This window comes from Cyclopterus lumpus, chromosome 15 (genome assembly GCF_009769545.1).
Source record: "Cyclopterus lumpus isolate fCycLum1 chromosome 15, fCycLum1.pri, whole genome shotgun sequence".
Taxonomy (NCBI): domain Eukaryota; kingdom Metazoa; phylum Chordata; class Actinopteri; order Perciformes; family Cyclopteridae; genus Cyclopterus; species Cyclopterus lumpus.
Window position 1 is genome coordinate 18,365,902 of NC_046980.1, and position 16,163 is coordinate 18,382,064.

At 40.4% G+C, this 16,163-nt stretch overlaps 2 protein-coding genes across 4 annotated transcripts; both read left to right on the top strand.

Moving 5' to 3' along the window:
- The first annotated feature begins 1,251 nt into the window (after positions 1-1,251).
- fam83ha (family with sequence similarity 83 member Ha) lies at positions 1,252-11,155 on the top strand. Of its 3 annotated transcripts, none has more exons than XM_034551742.1 (6): positions 1,252-1,677; positions 2,824-3,275; positions 3,392-3,556; positions 5,030-5,154; positions 5,287-9,373; positions 9,471-11,155. In XM_034551742.1, the coding sequence occupies exons 2-6, from the start codon at positions 2,832-2,834 to the stop codon at positions 9,480-9,482; spliced, it is 4,833 nt and encodes a 1,610-aa protein (XP_034407633.1). In that variant the 5' UTR covers positions 1,252-1,677; positions 2,824-2,831; the 3' UTR covers positions 9,483-11,155. The 3 variants fall into 3 exon arrangements, with proteins under 3 accessions (XP_034407633.1, XP_034407635.1, XP_034407634.1); XM_034551744.1 differs by having other exon boundaries at positions 5,287-9,270; positions 9,696-11,155; XM_034551743.1 differs by lacking the exon at positions 1,252-1,677 and adding an exon at positions 1,701-1,815.
- Positions 11,156-12,541: 1,386 nt separating this feature from the next.
- On the top strand, positions 12,542-14,390 carry LOC117744320 (androgen-dependent TFPI-regulating protein). Its single transcript, XM_034552519.1, has 5 exons — positions 12,542-12,629; positions 12,781-12,906; positions 12,998-13,099; positions 13,208-13,323; positions 14,201-14,390. The coding sequence occupies exons 1-5, from the start codon at positions 12,549-12,551 to the stop codon at positions 14,388-14,390; spliced, it is 615 nt and encodes a 204-aa protein (XP_034408410.1). The 5' UTR covers positions 12,542-12,548.
- The last annotated feature ends 1,773 nt before the right edge of the window (positions 14,391-16,163 follow it).

The following is a 16,163-nucleotide window of genomic DNA, read 5'->3' on the forward strand; positions in this document are numbered from 1 at the left end:
AATCATATTCACCCAGTACCTTGTTGTTGATTTCCTCATCACACTAAAATGTCTGAGGTTAATTGAGGAGAAGGTTTGTTTTTAGCCTCCAGGCGTTAACCTCACAGAGGCACCGCTACTCTCTGTGGTTGGTTTTCCACTAATTCTAATTCAAAGTGACTATTACGGAGCCACTTCTGGGCATCTTATTCCTTTTTTTTGTTTCGCCGGTCTAATCTGTTTTTGATTAGCCATGCCCCCATGAAATGATGGGACAGAGTCTATAAGCCCTGTGCTGTCATCGGTTAATGGCTGAGTAATAAATAGGCAAAAATCAAGAGACTCATACAGTTCAAGAAGTAACCTGTTTTCTTTTACTGTTTAACTCCAATTATGATGACATCTCCAGTTATTAATTTATTATTAACTATTATTTCCTCATGATTACATTCGAATTATCTATTGATATACATCTTCCTTCACAAAATCTAATTATCATAAGCTGTGATTTCTGATTAGGCGCCACCCTTTTTCCAAATACAATCCAATAAATCAACATTAAGCAGCACTGGATTTGTTTGCTTCAGGACCCCTCGCCAAAAATCAACCGTGGGCCCCTAATGACAACCACGATTTGTTTTTTTATACATGCAAAGTTTACTTATTAGCTTGTGGTGAAATGTATTAAGGATAATGAACCATCTAAACAAAATATAAACTGAAATGATGAAGGCCTTAAAACTCTACAAGAAGGGACCTCAAGATTAGGGACCTCATTTCAGTTTATATTGTGCTTTGGTATTACACATTATTACAAAAATTTGCAATTAATCAAATTACCTCAAAGATTTTACCGTATAACGTGGAGGCTTTGGGCCGTCTTCTGGATCTAGGGCCCCACGGGGCATTAGCACCCTCAAACCTGTTGCTGGTAATCAAGTAATGGCTTTATTCATGATTGTTCATAACCTGGTAACCCAAGTTGTACTTATTAATAGATAATAATCTATCTAAAAACATTAGTAAATTATTTATAAACCTATTAATAAAGCAATTAGTTACCGCTTTTTAATCTATTTACAGGGTGCCCAATTAGAAAGTGGAACCCTTTTTGGTCGCTTCTCATGACAGTACTCATATGTCTCCTTTTTAATTTAATTTGAAGAATAAAATACTGATTTCGACAGTGTAGTTGGGTGACACATTTTAAAGAGGGAGGCAACAAGCCAGACTGCCTGCACGTCGAGTTATGAGAAGTGCATTAAACATGAAGGTAGGAGGTTTATGGAACACTGCCTGATACATAACGTCGATTAGTCGATAGCAGCAGCAGTTAGTTAGCTGGAGTCGGCCGATAACCGATGTGCAGAGTCCACAGATGTGCAGAGCTGAGCGGCTCCAGGACGGACACACAGCAGAGCTGCGAAGTCGAGGCGGGGCAACATCGTGTCGACAGCAAGTCTTGCCCTCTGTGTGCCGTCTCAAACATCCTCGCGAGCATGCCTCGAGCATGACAATAAACTGGTTGAGCTGGGTGACGCGCGGCGGTGGGGGGAACTGAGATCAAACAGAAAAGTTTCGACACCTATATTAGAAGCAGGTCGCAGCTGTGAAGGAAAAAAACATGGCGAAGCAGAGCAGATGACGGGCTTCGAGTGGAACCGACTAGGAGCTTGACGAGTAAAACATATCAGTGAGGTGAGTTTACCGAATGAGGTCGGGCGGGTGTGTCACGGAGTTTACGGTGTGACGGGGACCGCGTCGTTGTGCCGCGTTTGATCTGGCTTTGCCGAGGTGTCTCTGATGTGCCATGGCGGTCTAGTGGGACGACAACAAGTTAGTAAATGCACTCTGAATGGGTCTTTTTAACACTTGAGGTGACCACCAGCCGTGTAATGGGTGAAACGGGATCTCTTAACTTCGTCATGTGTTTTACTTTGTTAGTTTTATAATGTTTTGTTTCTGTTGGCTTGACATGAAAACTTGCAAATGGAGACTTTGCCCGGGCGTTAGGCCAGAGGGAGGAGCCACACCCATAACCCATAAGCCTGTGCTTAGAGTCTTTCTCCCCTCATTCATTGTGCTATCTCTGAAAACGGGGTTATAGCTGAGAAGGAAACGCATGTATAAACGCTTGTATAAAACTCTACAAATCTGAGCAGAAGCCTTTGTGGTAAAACTAGCTCTAGGGCTGGGTGGCACGGTTGGAATAAAAGTCATGATGGTAATGAGATCCTTCACTTCTGATTTTGGCAAATGGATTTAAAATCAGTCCATATATGAAGTAGTCAATATGATGCACACTACAATGATTGATGAACCAATTATTGTGCCTTACATTTGAGAACTCGCCTTCAACATGTAAAACATAAACAGCAGTATTCAGTGCCATTTTATTATTCAGTATGGTATTCAGTTTAGTTATGTAACATGGCAACAGGATGTGATCATCTCATAATATAATTTATCTCAAAGACGATAAACAATGATCTAAAATGATGGGCTGCAGCTGAGGATTATTCTCCCTGTTATGCAGTTGATTATTTTTGAACACTTTCCATCACAAGTTCCCAGAGCCCCAGGCAATGTCCTCTAAATGTCTTGTGAAACCCAAAAAAGACAAACAAAACAATCTTCACATTCGAGAAGCTGGGACCAGAGAAACCTGGGGATTTTTGCTTTGAAAAGTGATTCTTAACAATTAACTGAATATCAAAAGAGTTAATTTTCAATCAATTGTTTCAGATCTAATAAAAGGATCATTCAAAACTATGTAGCTGGTGAAAGGGAAAATGATTCATGCTATTCATCACTTGACTACTTTTGCTGTCGCCATCTCTTTAGATTGCAGAATGGCGCATCGCTCTCAGTGTTCCTCTGCTGGGGATAACCCCCTGGACCCCAACTACCTCCCCCCTCACTATCGGGAAGAGTACCGCTTGAGCATTGATGCACTGATTGAGGAGGACTTGGATGGATACTATCAGTTCCTCCAAAAAGCAGATGTGGTGGACTTCCTGTCCTCACCTGAAATTCAGTACATTCAGAGCTCGGTTCAGGTCCCTCAGCAGAGCTACAACCCTGAACAACAGTTCCTGGAGCCTGGAGGAGATGACTCCTCAGACACTTACTGGCCCCTTCACTCTGACCTGGACGCCCCAGGCTTGGACCTTGGCTGGCCTCAGCTGCACTCCTTCATTGGGCCCACAGAGGTCACAACTCTGGTCAACCCACCCGAGCCTGAAATGCCGAGTATTAAGGAGCAGGCCCGACGACTCATCAAGAATGCACAGCAGGTAGATCTTTCACTTTCTTGACGGAGGGAGATTTCAAGCTAACCGAGTAAAGAAGTGTCCATCTCCTGATAGTGTCATTTTCAATTTGGTCTTGTTTGTGGATTTTATCTCTTCAGGTGATCGCTATAGTGATGGACATGTTCACTGATGTTGACATGTTTGCTGATATTCTCGATGCTGCCATGAGGAATGTTGCCGTCTACGTCATTTTAGACAAGGAGAATGCACATCACTTTGTCCACATGGTGTCCAACTGCAGGGTCAATCTACAGAACATTCAAGTGAGCACATATTCTTTAAAAAAATCAAATAACAGAGATTTTATACAAATGTTCATCTCAGCTGAAAAACATGCTAATGCAATGTTATAGCATTTCTTTTGAATTCTTAAAGGTTAAGTCTGGTGATATTCAGTATTTTCTTACTATCAACCAATCTAGTTAAAAGACCAAAAACAACAATACATCGATCCTACGAACAAGCACTGCCTGTGTATCTGAAGTTTCATATAGCTCATTCCTCTGTGCCATGGAGCTTGAAAAACGATTGAAAACGTAATATTGAGGCACAGTGTTGCACTGGGTGTCATGTTCTCCTTTTAGGCACTGGAGGTTACTTTGAGTCACTGTCCTGCTTCTGTAAACACTTACTAGAGCACCAAATGTGTAATAGTCCGCAGATGAAAATGGTCCACAACAAATGCACTCCTGATTGATTAACATTTGCTAAAAACTACAATGCCAACAAAGTGGGTCATTATTCATGACACACTTTTAAAGAGTTACCTCTTTAGTAGGAAGGAATGGGCTTGGAGTTGAGAGCCTCAGACAGAATAGGGAAGTCACAAAGATTTGAGGATTCATGGGATCAGTTTGTGCCCTCGATGGACTGGGTGTCCCCTGCCTTCGCCCTATGTCAGCTGGGATAGGCTCCAGCGCCCCCGCGACCCTAATGAGGATAAGCGGTATTGAAAATGGATGGATGGATGGGATCAGTTTGCAAAAGTATAGAATATTGCCAGACTTCTCCTTCACCAGTCTTGCTCCATATTAACCAAACTTGTGAAAAGCAGAAGTACAGTTAGATGCAGTACAGCTGTTGCTAGACCCAATAAAACAAACAATGAAAACGTATCAGTCACTTTATTCCAAACATTATGTGGCTGGGTTGCACTCCGAACAGACTTGAGTAATATGTTATCAGAACTGCATAATACTATTATTAGTAAGCTTTTTAGCAAACAACAGTCATCAAAATATGTAAACACATCTTCATCTTGCTTTGTCCAGCAATGTAAATCATACATGTCAAATCTCAAGCTTCTATTCTGTCTTGTTGGTTTTGTTCTTGAGCGTGTTTTTTCCTTGTTAATCATTATTTTACATCCTGTGTATTACATGTTTGTTTTTACTGTATGAGTGCTTTGTGCCTCTGGTGTTTGCCTGTAACGCTATATTATGTTGTCCTCAAATTAGGCCATTTGAACAAATCTCTCACATTAACATCATATTGGTGTTAATTAACTTATTATGTCATTGATATACATTAAATATATATATTTTCCTATTGATGGAAATCATAATTGCATACTACTATAAAAAGGTACTTGAAATGTAGCCCTTTTTTATACTCTGTTTTGGTAGGTGATTGCAATGCCACCACCTAGCTTGGATTGCAATTGAAACATTACTACTACCATATGTACTACTTCTGCTTAATATTATTTTTTTTGTGATTTGATGCGTGTCTTGCAGCTTTTACGTGTGAGAACAGTGTCTGGCATCACGTATCACTGTCGCTCAGGGAAATCCTTCAAAGGACAGATGATGGATCGCTTCCTGTTGACAGACTGCAGGGCTGTGTTGAGTGGGAACTACAGGTGAACATATTTAAAACTGGCAAGAAATACTTCCACACACAGTTTGTATCTGTTTGCATGCAAAACAGACACAAGTATGCCATGATTTAAGTGAGTCTATTCATTCTTACTTATTGTCATGTCTTTGTCCAGCTTCATGTGGTCTTTTGAGAAGCTCCACCGCTGTATGGCACACCTTTTCCTTGGACAGCTTGTATCTACCTTTGATGAAGAGTTTCGGATTCTGTTTGCTCAATCCCATCCGCTGATGATTGAAAATTTCACTCCAATGGAAGAGTTAAGCCTTTCAAAAAATAGGCAATATCCAAGTGATAGAACACTATATAGAGAGCCAAAGAAATTTCAGTCAAATGACCCCGCTCATCCAGAGGAATGGCCAAGACATTCCTCTGATGAACGCATGGAGATAGATTGGAGAATGATGCCCCTTAGAAAGGAGTCCATGCACAGCCCTGCAGATGTGTATAGTAGATTTACATCCCAGCAATCTTGCATGGATCCGTCTTTTGATCAGGGCCCCTCCAAGATGCCCATGATGGAAAACCTCGCCTTCAAACGCCACAGTTATGCCGAAGACGCTCATGGTAGATACTCTTATCCATTCTTGCAGCAGGGAATGGCAGAGCCTGAGAACCACGGAAGGCAGTCCCAGAGGGGGCAGCAGCCTGGACCAGGTCCAGGCATAGAAGCAGATTACAGTGGCTATAACAAGTTCTGGAACCAAGACTTTTATTCGGCAGTTCAAGACTCTGAACCTGGTTTACCACAAGAAATGGAACCACTTGATAACTTTGACCCTGTGCTTAACTATTTATCATCTACCAAAAATGCAGACTTTGACCAGGGCTCAGAAAAATTACTACCTGCATCAGATTTACCGTTTGGGTCATCTCACCCTCGAAGATTGAATTTAAGCCAGCCACATGCTTGTCAAACATCTCCCAGCCCCTCAAATCTAACTGACCAGAAGCAGTTTTTACAGGACCCTAATGTTGACCGCAAGGATCCGCTGGTGAAACAGGGGCTAAGAAACTGGAGGATTAGCTCATACCTCAGTGCATATGATAATCCAGGAGAGGAAGGCTTGTCGTCAGAACCACTTGATGGACCAGATGCTTTTGAAGAGCCTTCTAACCCCATACAGCAAACACCAGGCATAAATGTACATGGTCCTAAAATCCCGAATGTGAGAGAGTTTAAGGTTCCTGCAATACCCAGGGCAAGTCAAATCCCAAGTTATGCCAAAACCAATGTACGAGAACAGACAAATACATTACCCGATGAGCCTATTGCAGTACCAACAAAAACTAAAACAACACCGACACCTTCAGAATCATCATCATCGACAACTGAAGTGGAAAAGATCGAGGAGGGAGAGCAAAAGGAACCTAAAACTGCTGTTCTTCGAAGGGAGGAGTCATTCCGTAGGAAATACAATGTAGTTGTACCAAGGAGCTCTAGGTTAAGATCATCAATGATATTCAGCTCACTGGACCAGCAGCATACTTCTCAAGATACCAAAACTGCTCTTGAGGAAAGTGACAAAACTGAGCCTGAACAGACAAAACCACCTTTTGTTTTGGGACAAAGGAGGTCGACAGCAAGAGAACCTATTGAATGGAGCCGTTACATGAAGTCAGCCACTTTGAATAACTCTGCCACAGACCCATCCAAACCAGATGATGGAAACAGTAAACATGATGATACAGATTCACCAAAGGACAACAAGTCAAAGGATCTTTCAGAGGCACAAGAATCACTGAAACCACCAGCTGAAGAGCAAGCAAATTCTTCACCATGCATACCCCAATCCAAGTTGCCCAGAACTGTTCAGACAGAACAGCCACCCGAATATTTGCTCACCACTCCATTGTATATAGATATGAGTGATCCTGATAATAGGCTCATGTTTTTCAAAGAGTTGGCAGCAAAACGCAAAGCCAGTATGGCTGCAGAAGCTGAAAAAAGCAACGAGAAAGCTCAGATAAAACCACCAACTGAACTGAAAGAAAATACTGCTGTTAAAAACGAGGAGCCTTTACCAAATGAGACCTCTGAAAAGATTGCTGACACTTCAACATCTGAGGGTTTATTAGATAAAAATGTCACTGCAGAGGATTCAGGTAAAACAGCACCCACAGAGTCAGTCAGTCCATCTTTAGATGCCAGTTTAGATGCTAACAAGCAGAACAGTCTGGTCAAGACTGATCCCAATACCCCACCAAGCTGTAATCAAGAACAAACAAGAGTTTCAGCTCATTCCGAGACGATAGAGCTGAAGAAAAGCCAATCAGCAGCAACTCTGCCTGTTTCTGCACAAACAGAAGCAACTCAGAGCAAACAACCGGAAGAGCCAAATCTGTCAAATCCTGCTGTAAAAAAGAGTAGCCCTCGTCATCCACCTACACCACCACAAATACACAACACATCACCAAATGCTACTCCTCCCAGTGTTCCTTCTCTTGCACAAGGTACTGATGAAAGTGAAAGGCCTTGCCTTGATTCAACCTCAAAGAAGTATGGTTCACTCACTCCCAGTTCAGTGGAGGAACCACCATCGTCTGGATTGGCTGCATTGTATTCTAACACCCCAAATTCTGAATCAGTTCAGTTAGAAACCAGCATTTCCTCTCCTCCTCTGCTACCTGAACAAGACAATGGATCAGAATCCAGCTCTTCTAACCCATCAGGCCCAAGCTGTTCCGCTGATAACATTGTGCCAGGATCTGGTTCACGGATCAATCCAAGTCTGTCACCCTCTAGCTGTGCTCTTCTTTCCTCGCCAGCAGAGACCATATCCTCGAATGTTACCCCAGAAGGTTCAAGCTCAACACTAACTTCCAGCACATTGTCCCTAAATGCACAGGAATCTGTCAGCCCCTCACCACCAGAACCCTCCCAATTGACTTCATCTGAGAACCTTTCAGCAGCTGACTCTGCACATGTGGAAACTGATATTTCTCCTGACAAATGTGCCGCTGGTTTAGAGGCAAACACATCCTCATCACTGTCCACTAAAGAGACAGACTCTGAACAATCTTGTGGACCTACACCTTCAAAAAAAGATGTTCCTGAGTCAGAAAACAGCTCTGCTCCAAAGGGTGTCAGAGAGAAATCTCAGGATCTTGGATCATCAAAGAATGTGAAAGCTGGGAGCACACTTCCTAGCATTAGCCCTTCATTGCCTGAATCATGTTTACATAATGGGTCTGAGCTGGAAAGTAAATCTATATCTGCTCAAAATGACACTATTACTTCTACCCCCTCCCCAGCAGACACTCCACCCAAGCTTAGTGCAGAAAAAACAAGCTCTCCTGCCCTCCCAGACTTTACTCCTAATGCTTCCCAGTCAGAAAGACAAGCGACCCCTCCTTCCAAACCTAAACTGACAGGATTGGTCTCTCACACTCCTGTTGAAACAGTATCATGTTGTTCTCCTCTAACTGAGTCAGTTGGAACAGTGTTGTCCCCTGAGGCTGAAACAATATTGATTGCATTGCATAGCCCCTCAGATACTGAATGTATTCCCAAGCAGATTGCAACAGACTCAACTGAAACTCCAATGATTATATCAACAGAAACGTTGAGCCCAACTGAGCCGACCTCAAAAGTCCCAACAGAGCCCGCTCTGCCAAGCAAAACACCTGAATCTGTGACTTTTGAACCCCCCCCTTCAGAGTCACCTGTATCTGCTGAAAGTAGTAATCTGGACAGGCAGAATGAAGTGAACAAAGAGCCTGAAAGGCCTGTCCCCGATGAGATAGAAACGGATGATACAGAGGCCACAAATAAGGTAAATAAAACTACTACACAGGAGTTCGCCTGCAATGAGAAAACAAATAATTGCCCCAAACCGCCAGAGATCCCATCAGATGAAGTTGTTCCTGCATCACCACAGTCCAAGCAGCCAAAGTCAAGTCAGTCTCGATACCAATCATCAACAGCCAACGTGCTCTCAAGCAGCAACCTCAGAGACGATACAAAACTGCTTTTGGAGCAAATTTCTGCGAATAGCCAAAGCAGGATCGAAGCTGCTAAAGAGTCTCCTGTCACCGATGACGAGAAAGAAGACGAAGCAGACAAAAAAGCCAAAAGGGAGAAAGAAAGGGGGATCAGGTCACTGAACAGAGGGCAGCCTAAAACAGGTCAGGAGCGGGAGAAACTGCTGGAGAAGATTCAGAGCATGAGGAAGGAGCGGAAGGTTTACAGCCGATTTGAGGTATGAATACATTAACACCACTGTTATTATTACCTATTTAAATGCACTTTGTGTTTCCCTTGATGTAACTCATTTTGTGTCTCCATTATTTTTACAGATGGCACCTTAAAATGAAATCATGACCAAGACCATTTCTTACCAAAGACATTTAATAGAAATGGGATTTATCTGCTTGTTCTGAAGCAGGGGACCCGTATCGGTGGCACTGAACTTTAAAGTGCGAAACTACCGGTAATACAAATTAATTCAAGGCTGATTACATGTTCCATGACCAAGACGAAGCAGACAAAAAAGCCAAAAGGGAGAAAGAAAGGAGGATCAGGTCACTGAACAGAGGGCAGCCTAAAACAGGTCAGGAGCGGGAGAAACTGCTTCTTCGGCTTCGAAACGGCTTCTTCCCGAGGGTAAATCACTAAGCCGCTACCGGTGTGAAACGACTGAGGCTACATGGGATCAAATATGTTATTACTGACCGCATGGGTCAAGTGCAATGTTTGTGACAGGTTCTGTCTGTGATGAGGTCTGACCGTGCCTTTTTTACAGCAATGACAGCCATTACATTAATGTTTACTGTTTTTAAGACAAAATGTGATGTAAAAGTGTAATAGATCATCTAAAGTAGTCAGAGATTGTCAAACTGTAATTTACTGTTTATATTGTAGAATTTCACAACCATGTTTAACAAATATGTTTATCACATGTGCTTGTGAAGCCAGTGAATATATATATATATATACATTATTATGCATGCATGACTGGTGTTCTGGTGTAATTAAATTGTAGCTTTAAGTCTTTGTAATCTGAAACAAGCGTGAAATTGAAAAAAATATTAACAAACTTGAACAGAGTTGCAGAAAATGTGATGATTTGTGAAACAAACAAACATGTTACTTTTTAAGTGTTTAAAGCCAAAAGCTACCTGATTGGCTAGAGGACAGTCGGGTAAGTGACGACATAGTTATTTGCTTTTTTCATTAAAAACTTGTCATAACCTGTACACTGAAACAACAAAACACTTGCCATTTGTAAATGAAAGTTCTTTAAAAAAATCTGGTTTTCTGTGTGCCTGACTTTGACAAAGGAAGTTCCTTCGATGTTTTGACAATTTTCAAAGCGGACGTGTTCAATTGGACCAGTAAGCCATAACCGTGTGACCCTGAGGCAGCATGAACAAAACCAGGAGCCTGAAGAAGCAACTAAATATAATACTGCCATCTTCAATTTTATTACTTACACTTCTGCTTTTCCTGCCGGGACAAAAGACCCGTTCTTTTTTTAATCCGTCCCTAAAAATCCATCTTCTATTTCATGTTCCGCTAAAGACATTACTTCCTGGAAACTTCAGTTTTGTGAGTGTTCACGTTTGAAACGGCTGCTGTTTTTTTGATTGATGACATGCTTGAAAACCAGTTATTCAATGTGGATTAATGAACACGTATTTCTTTTCCGCTTCATGAAAACAGGATTTAGTTACAATGCAATTCCCAAGCCGACACAAGGCATCCCTTAGTTAATCTGTGACTCACCACAATGACCTCTAGCACTCCTGAGAAATAGTGGATGTGTTGTGTGGAGATTGGACCATTCAAATCACTCTGGAAGTCCAGTCAGAGCTGTGGGTTTGCATTTACAGAGAGCAGTTACTACTGTAAGGTTTCGTATAACTTGTAATAATGGGATGTGTGGTCATACAAAAAAATAATAATATGTATACAGATAACAAAACAGAATATACATGTTACCTATGATATACCTAATATTCATTAAACATATGCCTCGACAGCTTACTGTCTATTTATCTTACTGTAATATACTGTCTAACTTAGCTTAGTGTCTATTTATCTTACTGTAATATACTGTCTAACTTACAAGCTGCAATCATACACATCAACATATAACAGAAAATTATCATATTACATGTACATAATCACTATTTCTACTGGCTCAAATAAGGCTTCTCACTCTGAACAGAAACGGGCCAACACACAACTCAAAATATGGTATTTATCAGGCTATCACACTGCTACTCAGTCAATTTGACAGCAAACAGCAGCTAGCCAGTGGGGCACATGAACGAGCATCCACTAGAAGCATGCGTGACCCGGCCTGGCTATGTTAACAATGCCAGGAGGAGTTTGGATAACAACAGAGAGAGTGACTTCATGCCCTGCTCTAGACATTTTTCCACCATATCTTTGTTCAGCAAATTGTTGATCACTGCTTTATTAATGCTCTGAATGTCAAATACAGCTCCTTTAAACTATTTAACTAACATGTCTTTATGTCTTGGCTACTCCCCATGCTTTGAGCAAGCTTTTTTGTTGCTAAGGAGAAGGAAGAGCGCCCTCTGCTGGCCAGTGATTTTCTCCTTAGGCCACAAGGCTTGAAGCAGCAGACATCTGTCATGACCATCATGCACATCCTTGAACACTTTCATACTCGCCAGAATGCAAAAACAAATGTAACAATTGTGCCTCTCTTGGACCTCAGAAAGGCTAAATTGAGTCTATTTTCCATCCGTCAAACAACACATATTACATTTGTACATTGCCACTTAATATGTCATGGCAGTCCTTTTTTTCTACAATTTGACAAATAAAAATGTGTGCCCCTCCAAGGTCAACTTCTAAACAGCCTACCTGATGCTGGCGGAGATTTAGTATGTTTCTCAATGACACTTTTCAAGATATGTTATGAGTACTCAGAATCAACTCTGGGTCTAAAGTAAATGTTTCACAACCCTTTACAAGCTGTACACCTAGTCTGGTCTATTCTTTAAGATCCATTCAAGTGTATTGGTCAAATGATCATGACTTACTTAACCTGAACTGCACGACTTCTCTTGCAAAACACTGTAAATTAAATTGTCTTCAGTCACATGCTTTATGGCATTGGTTATGAAAGAAGGACTCCTATGATTCATAAGAAACAGTGGGCCTCTTGTTTTCGCTGCTTGAAAATGTGTTGATAAGCTCGTTCTGAATGACACTAATCTTTAAAGAACCTTCACTGCCTTCAGTGCCTCAATTTGAAGGGAGAACTCGAGAATAGTAGTTTTTGCCTGTTTCATTTATTTTTCTTGGTTTGTTTGTTGTACATTAGAATGACTTCAACCGTGAGGAGAGTGTACCACGTAGCAGCCTTCTGCTGGTATGCATTTGTTGTGAAGTGTCTCATGGCGAAGGAAGGAGACCAGTTGCCACCAGGAATCTTTGTTTATGGAGGACCTTGGAAGTACCTTACTTTTTTGAACTTAGTGAGTACATCACACATATTACATAATAATAATAATAATAATAATAATAATAATAATAATAATAATAATAATAGTAATAGTCTACAATAATGTATATTGCAGAATTAAAAATGGTTAATGGTAAATAATTATGTTGCGTGTAATATTTCAGTTACTACAAATGTCATTTTTTGGACTGGCGGCCCTGAATGATCTACAAACATTAAAGAAACTAGAGAGTACTCTGAACAAATGTAAAGACCTGCTCTTCTCTGTCTTTGTCTTCCCAGTGGGCATGGTGAGAAACGTGTTTAAAATCCTACATCTTTTTCATCATTAAATTAAATAAGAATGTTATGTTAACTCCATGTTCTATGTATTTCGTTTAGTTTGTTGTTCTACTTTTCTGGACGATCTTTGCCTACGACAGAGAATTAGTCTACCCAGCTACTATTGACACCTTCTTTCCTCCCTGGATAAACCATGCTATGGTCTGTAAATATGCATGTTCAATAAACATGTGCCACAAATTGAATCATCCCAATTCTCCTCTCATATACCATCACTCGTAATGACCTATTTCCCATCCTGTTTTTCAGCACACATTTGTCCTTCCTGTTTTACTTGGAGAAGTGTTGGTGCAGCCTCACATCTACCCACAGACTAAACATGCACTGGCAGCATTGGGAGGTGTGGGCTCGGCATACTTATGTTGGTAAGTGTGAATGGCAGATGTATGGGAAATAAAGTACAAGCACACTATAGTTTAGTCTTTCTGACTGAGCTTTATTTCATTGTTATGCATATAATTGACACACACAAATATCACAGCATTTTAAAACAATTAAATCCTTCATAATATAATATTGCTCATTTGAAACTGACCGGATCTTTCATATATCTTTTTTGGGATCAAATTTCAAATAGTATTTGAACTGGAGAGATGTATAAATACTAATCATCAGTACTGCGCTAAGTAAAAGTAATGCAATAAAACATTATGCATCAGGACTACAGTAAGGTGTAACAATAATATGACAGACCAACAAAAAGCACAAGAAAGATATAATGGATGAAGATGGAATGACATGCAGCATTGCTTCACATTTAAAAAAAAATAAGCCAGTGTTATAAAACTGAAAGATTAGGAATTAAGAAGCATTGACATAAAGAGTACTAGAGGAAGGTTCATGAATGAAATTAAATAAAGTTCAATTGAGATATAAATGAATAAATAGATCAAATCAATCTCTCACATAACCCAATGTGGCTAAAAGCACATGAGTGTGTCTATGTTCTTACTCTAACTAATCCAGACTAGTTCAGTACAGCAAACAATGCAAACAGCTCCAGGGATAATAACTTCCTTTTGAACCTTGAATAGTTGGCTCAAATACTGATGCTGCCTAAATTAACCTGATTCTTTATTGTGCTGTGTATTTTGCTGGTACAATCTTACAATCTGTGCTCAGTGTCAGTGGGTGGAAACTATGTGCCAGTGAATATTTTTGCACAGTTCTTTGAGACAAGACAGTACAAGATGCTCTGAGAGTGATACCCTTTATATGTTTCTCTCTAAACTGGTTCTGCAGGATTGTATGGGTGTACTTGTCAGTTGGGATTTGGGTGTACCCCCTTCTCGCGCACTTCAGCACTGCTGGTCTGGTGGGCTTCTTCTTTTTGAACATGTCGGTGGTGACATTGCTCTACGTGCTAGGAGACAAGCTCAACTGCCAAGTTTGGAGTAAGAAGCTTTGCATTTATCCCCGGGGACAAACATAGGATCACATGTTCATTTGTGTCTCATTTAATTCTCTCTCTCTTTTGTCTCTTTTACTCCAGGTAAGGACGTACACACAATGACAACAAAAGCAAAGTAATTCAGCCTCTCTGCCACATAAATACAGTCAAACAGTCGGCCTGATCCCTGAAAGTGAGACCATGAAACTTTTAAAAGAGGAAGTAACACAAACTTCCTCTTTCAAATTAAAAGTTTGAATTATTTGCAACAAAAGGCCACATGGCAAAAATAAATACACAGAGGTTAAGGTATGATTAGTAGCTTACTGGTTTGGCTAATTGCTAGTCACAGTAGTGGCTGTTCAACAATGTTACATAGATTTAGTTTCACTTTAAAGGGCTTAATCCGTCATGAAACTGCATCCAATAGCTATATTGTGTAACACTTATACTTTTATGTAAATATTCGAGTGTAGCTCAATAAAGAAGTGGGTTATTTAACTTTGCACAAACATTGAATAATGGAACTTAAACAGCAAAGCATAAAGCAAGTACCACTGACAGAAACCACACAGCTAATTCATTTGAATTCACAGATGTTATTATTATTATTATTATAATATTAATTTATTGCAGTTCCTGATTTAAAAAGGCAGATTTAATGTAATCCTCTTTTCCATAAATTACCCAGTCAGCAAGACAGGAAGCAGTCAGGGTCCACCATCAACATTTTCACATCAATATTAACCCCTTGAACCCGAGGTTCACTATTGAGTCCCCCTTTACACAAAGGGTAATTAATTACCAATATCATATTTGACCTGAATAAAGTGCATATTGATTTGCAGGCTGCAGGAATAAATTGACTTGTGGTAATCCAAAACGCAATGCGGAAGAGCCTGATTTTGATCCAGTTGTGTGCTGGCCATCCATTTCTGTTAGGGTCCTTATTTATGCTGTGCTAAATCAGGCAGCACGCAAGTCTCTGAAGCCTTTAAGATGTTGAAGATAGTTTGGATCTGCATCCACCAATCCAATTGAAAGGATATTGGCCAATAAATGCACATCTTCTTCAGTCAACTCCTTCTGTTGAAAATATGAATGTAAAATATACCATCTAAACTATTACAAATGATTCCAGCATTTAACTCCAGATGGTTACTCACTTTCTTGTTGGAGGCAAATGTTTCAGGCAGTTGTAGTTTTTGAGGTTTAATTCCCTGCCAAGGAAAATAAATGATCATTGTCACACTGTATTTCCTTCTTCCTGACACTGGCCACTTCCTTGAACAGCTGTGGTGTCGTTTCTGTTTTTAAAATATTGATCTATCTTATTCTATATCTGAACAAATTAATTTTTTAAAAGAAAACTCACCTCTTTGAGTCCTTTTGAAAAGCACAATATGATGAAGAGAAGGCCAGCAACGACCTGAACATGTAAAACAAACTGGTCAAGATAAAATAAATCACAGCCCTCATTTGACAAAAACTTTGATTAGTTGACAGGAAGTAATTAAGATAATATATAAAAAAGGTTTTTACTTACTCCCAGCAAGTGCAACATGTCTAGTTCTCTTGGTTCTGTCCTATTTGTGCGCTGATTTGTAACTTGTGTGAGTGAAATAAGTTCCTGTTGCTCTGAGACATCAGACCACAGTGCGTAAGTTACGAAGGAAAAACCCATGAAGAACCAGCAAAACAGGATAACCGGGATTTCAACAACTGTTTCTACAATAGAATGACGGTAATCACGACACGTGGGCTGCCACGCAATCAACTGCGTAAAATGGGCTATTGTTATAGAAGGAGGGCTAT

Bases quoted from the DNA above. Each gene is read 5' to 3' on its own strand.
- fam83ha (XM_034551742.1), top strand. From the start codon at position 2,832: ATGGCGCATCGCTCTCAGTGTTCCTCTGCTGGGGATAACCCCCTGGAC. The intron at 3,276-3,391 runs GTAGATCTTTCA...TTATCTCTTCAG, and splicing joins TCATCAAGAATGCACAGCAG to GTGATCGCTATAGTGATGGA. The intron at 3,557-5,029 runs GTGAGCACATAT...CGTGTCTTGCAG, and splicing joins TCAATCTACAGAACATTCAA to CTTTTACGTGTGAGAACAGT.
- LOC117744320 (XM_034552519.1), top strand. From the start codon at position 12,549: ATGGCGAAGGAAGGAGACCAGTTGCCACCAGGAATCTTTGTTTATGGA. The intron at 12,907-12,997 runs GTGAGAAACGTG...TATTTCGTTTAG, and splicing joins TTGTCTTCCCAGTGGGCATG to TTTGTTGTTCTACTTTTCTG. The intron at 13,324-14,200 runs GTAAGTGTGAAT...CTGGTTCTGCAG, and splicing joins GGCTCGGCATACTTATGTTG to GATTGTATGGGTGTACTTGT.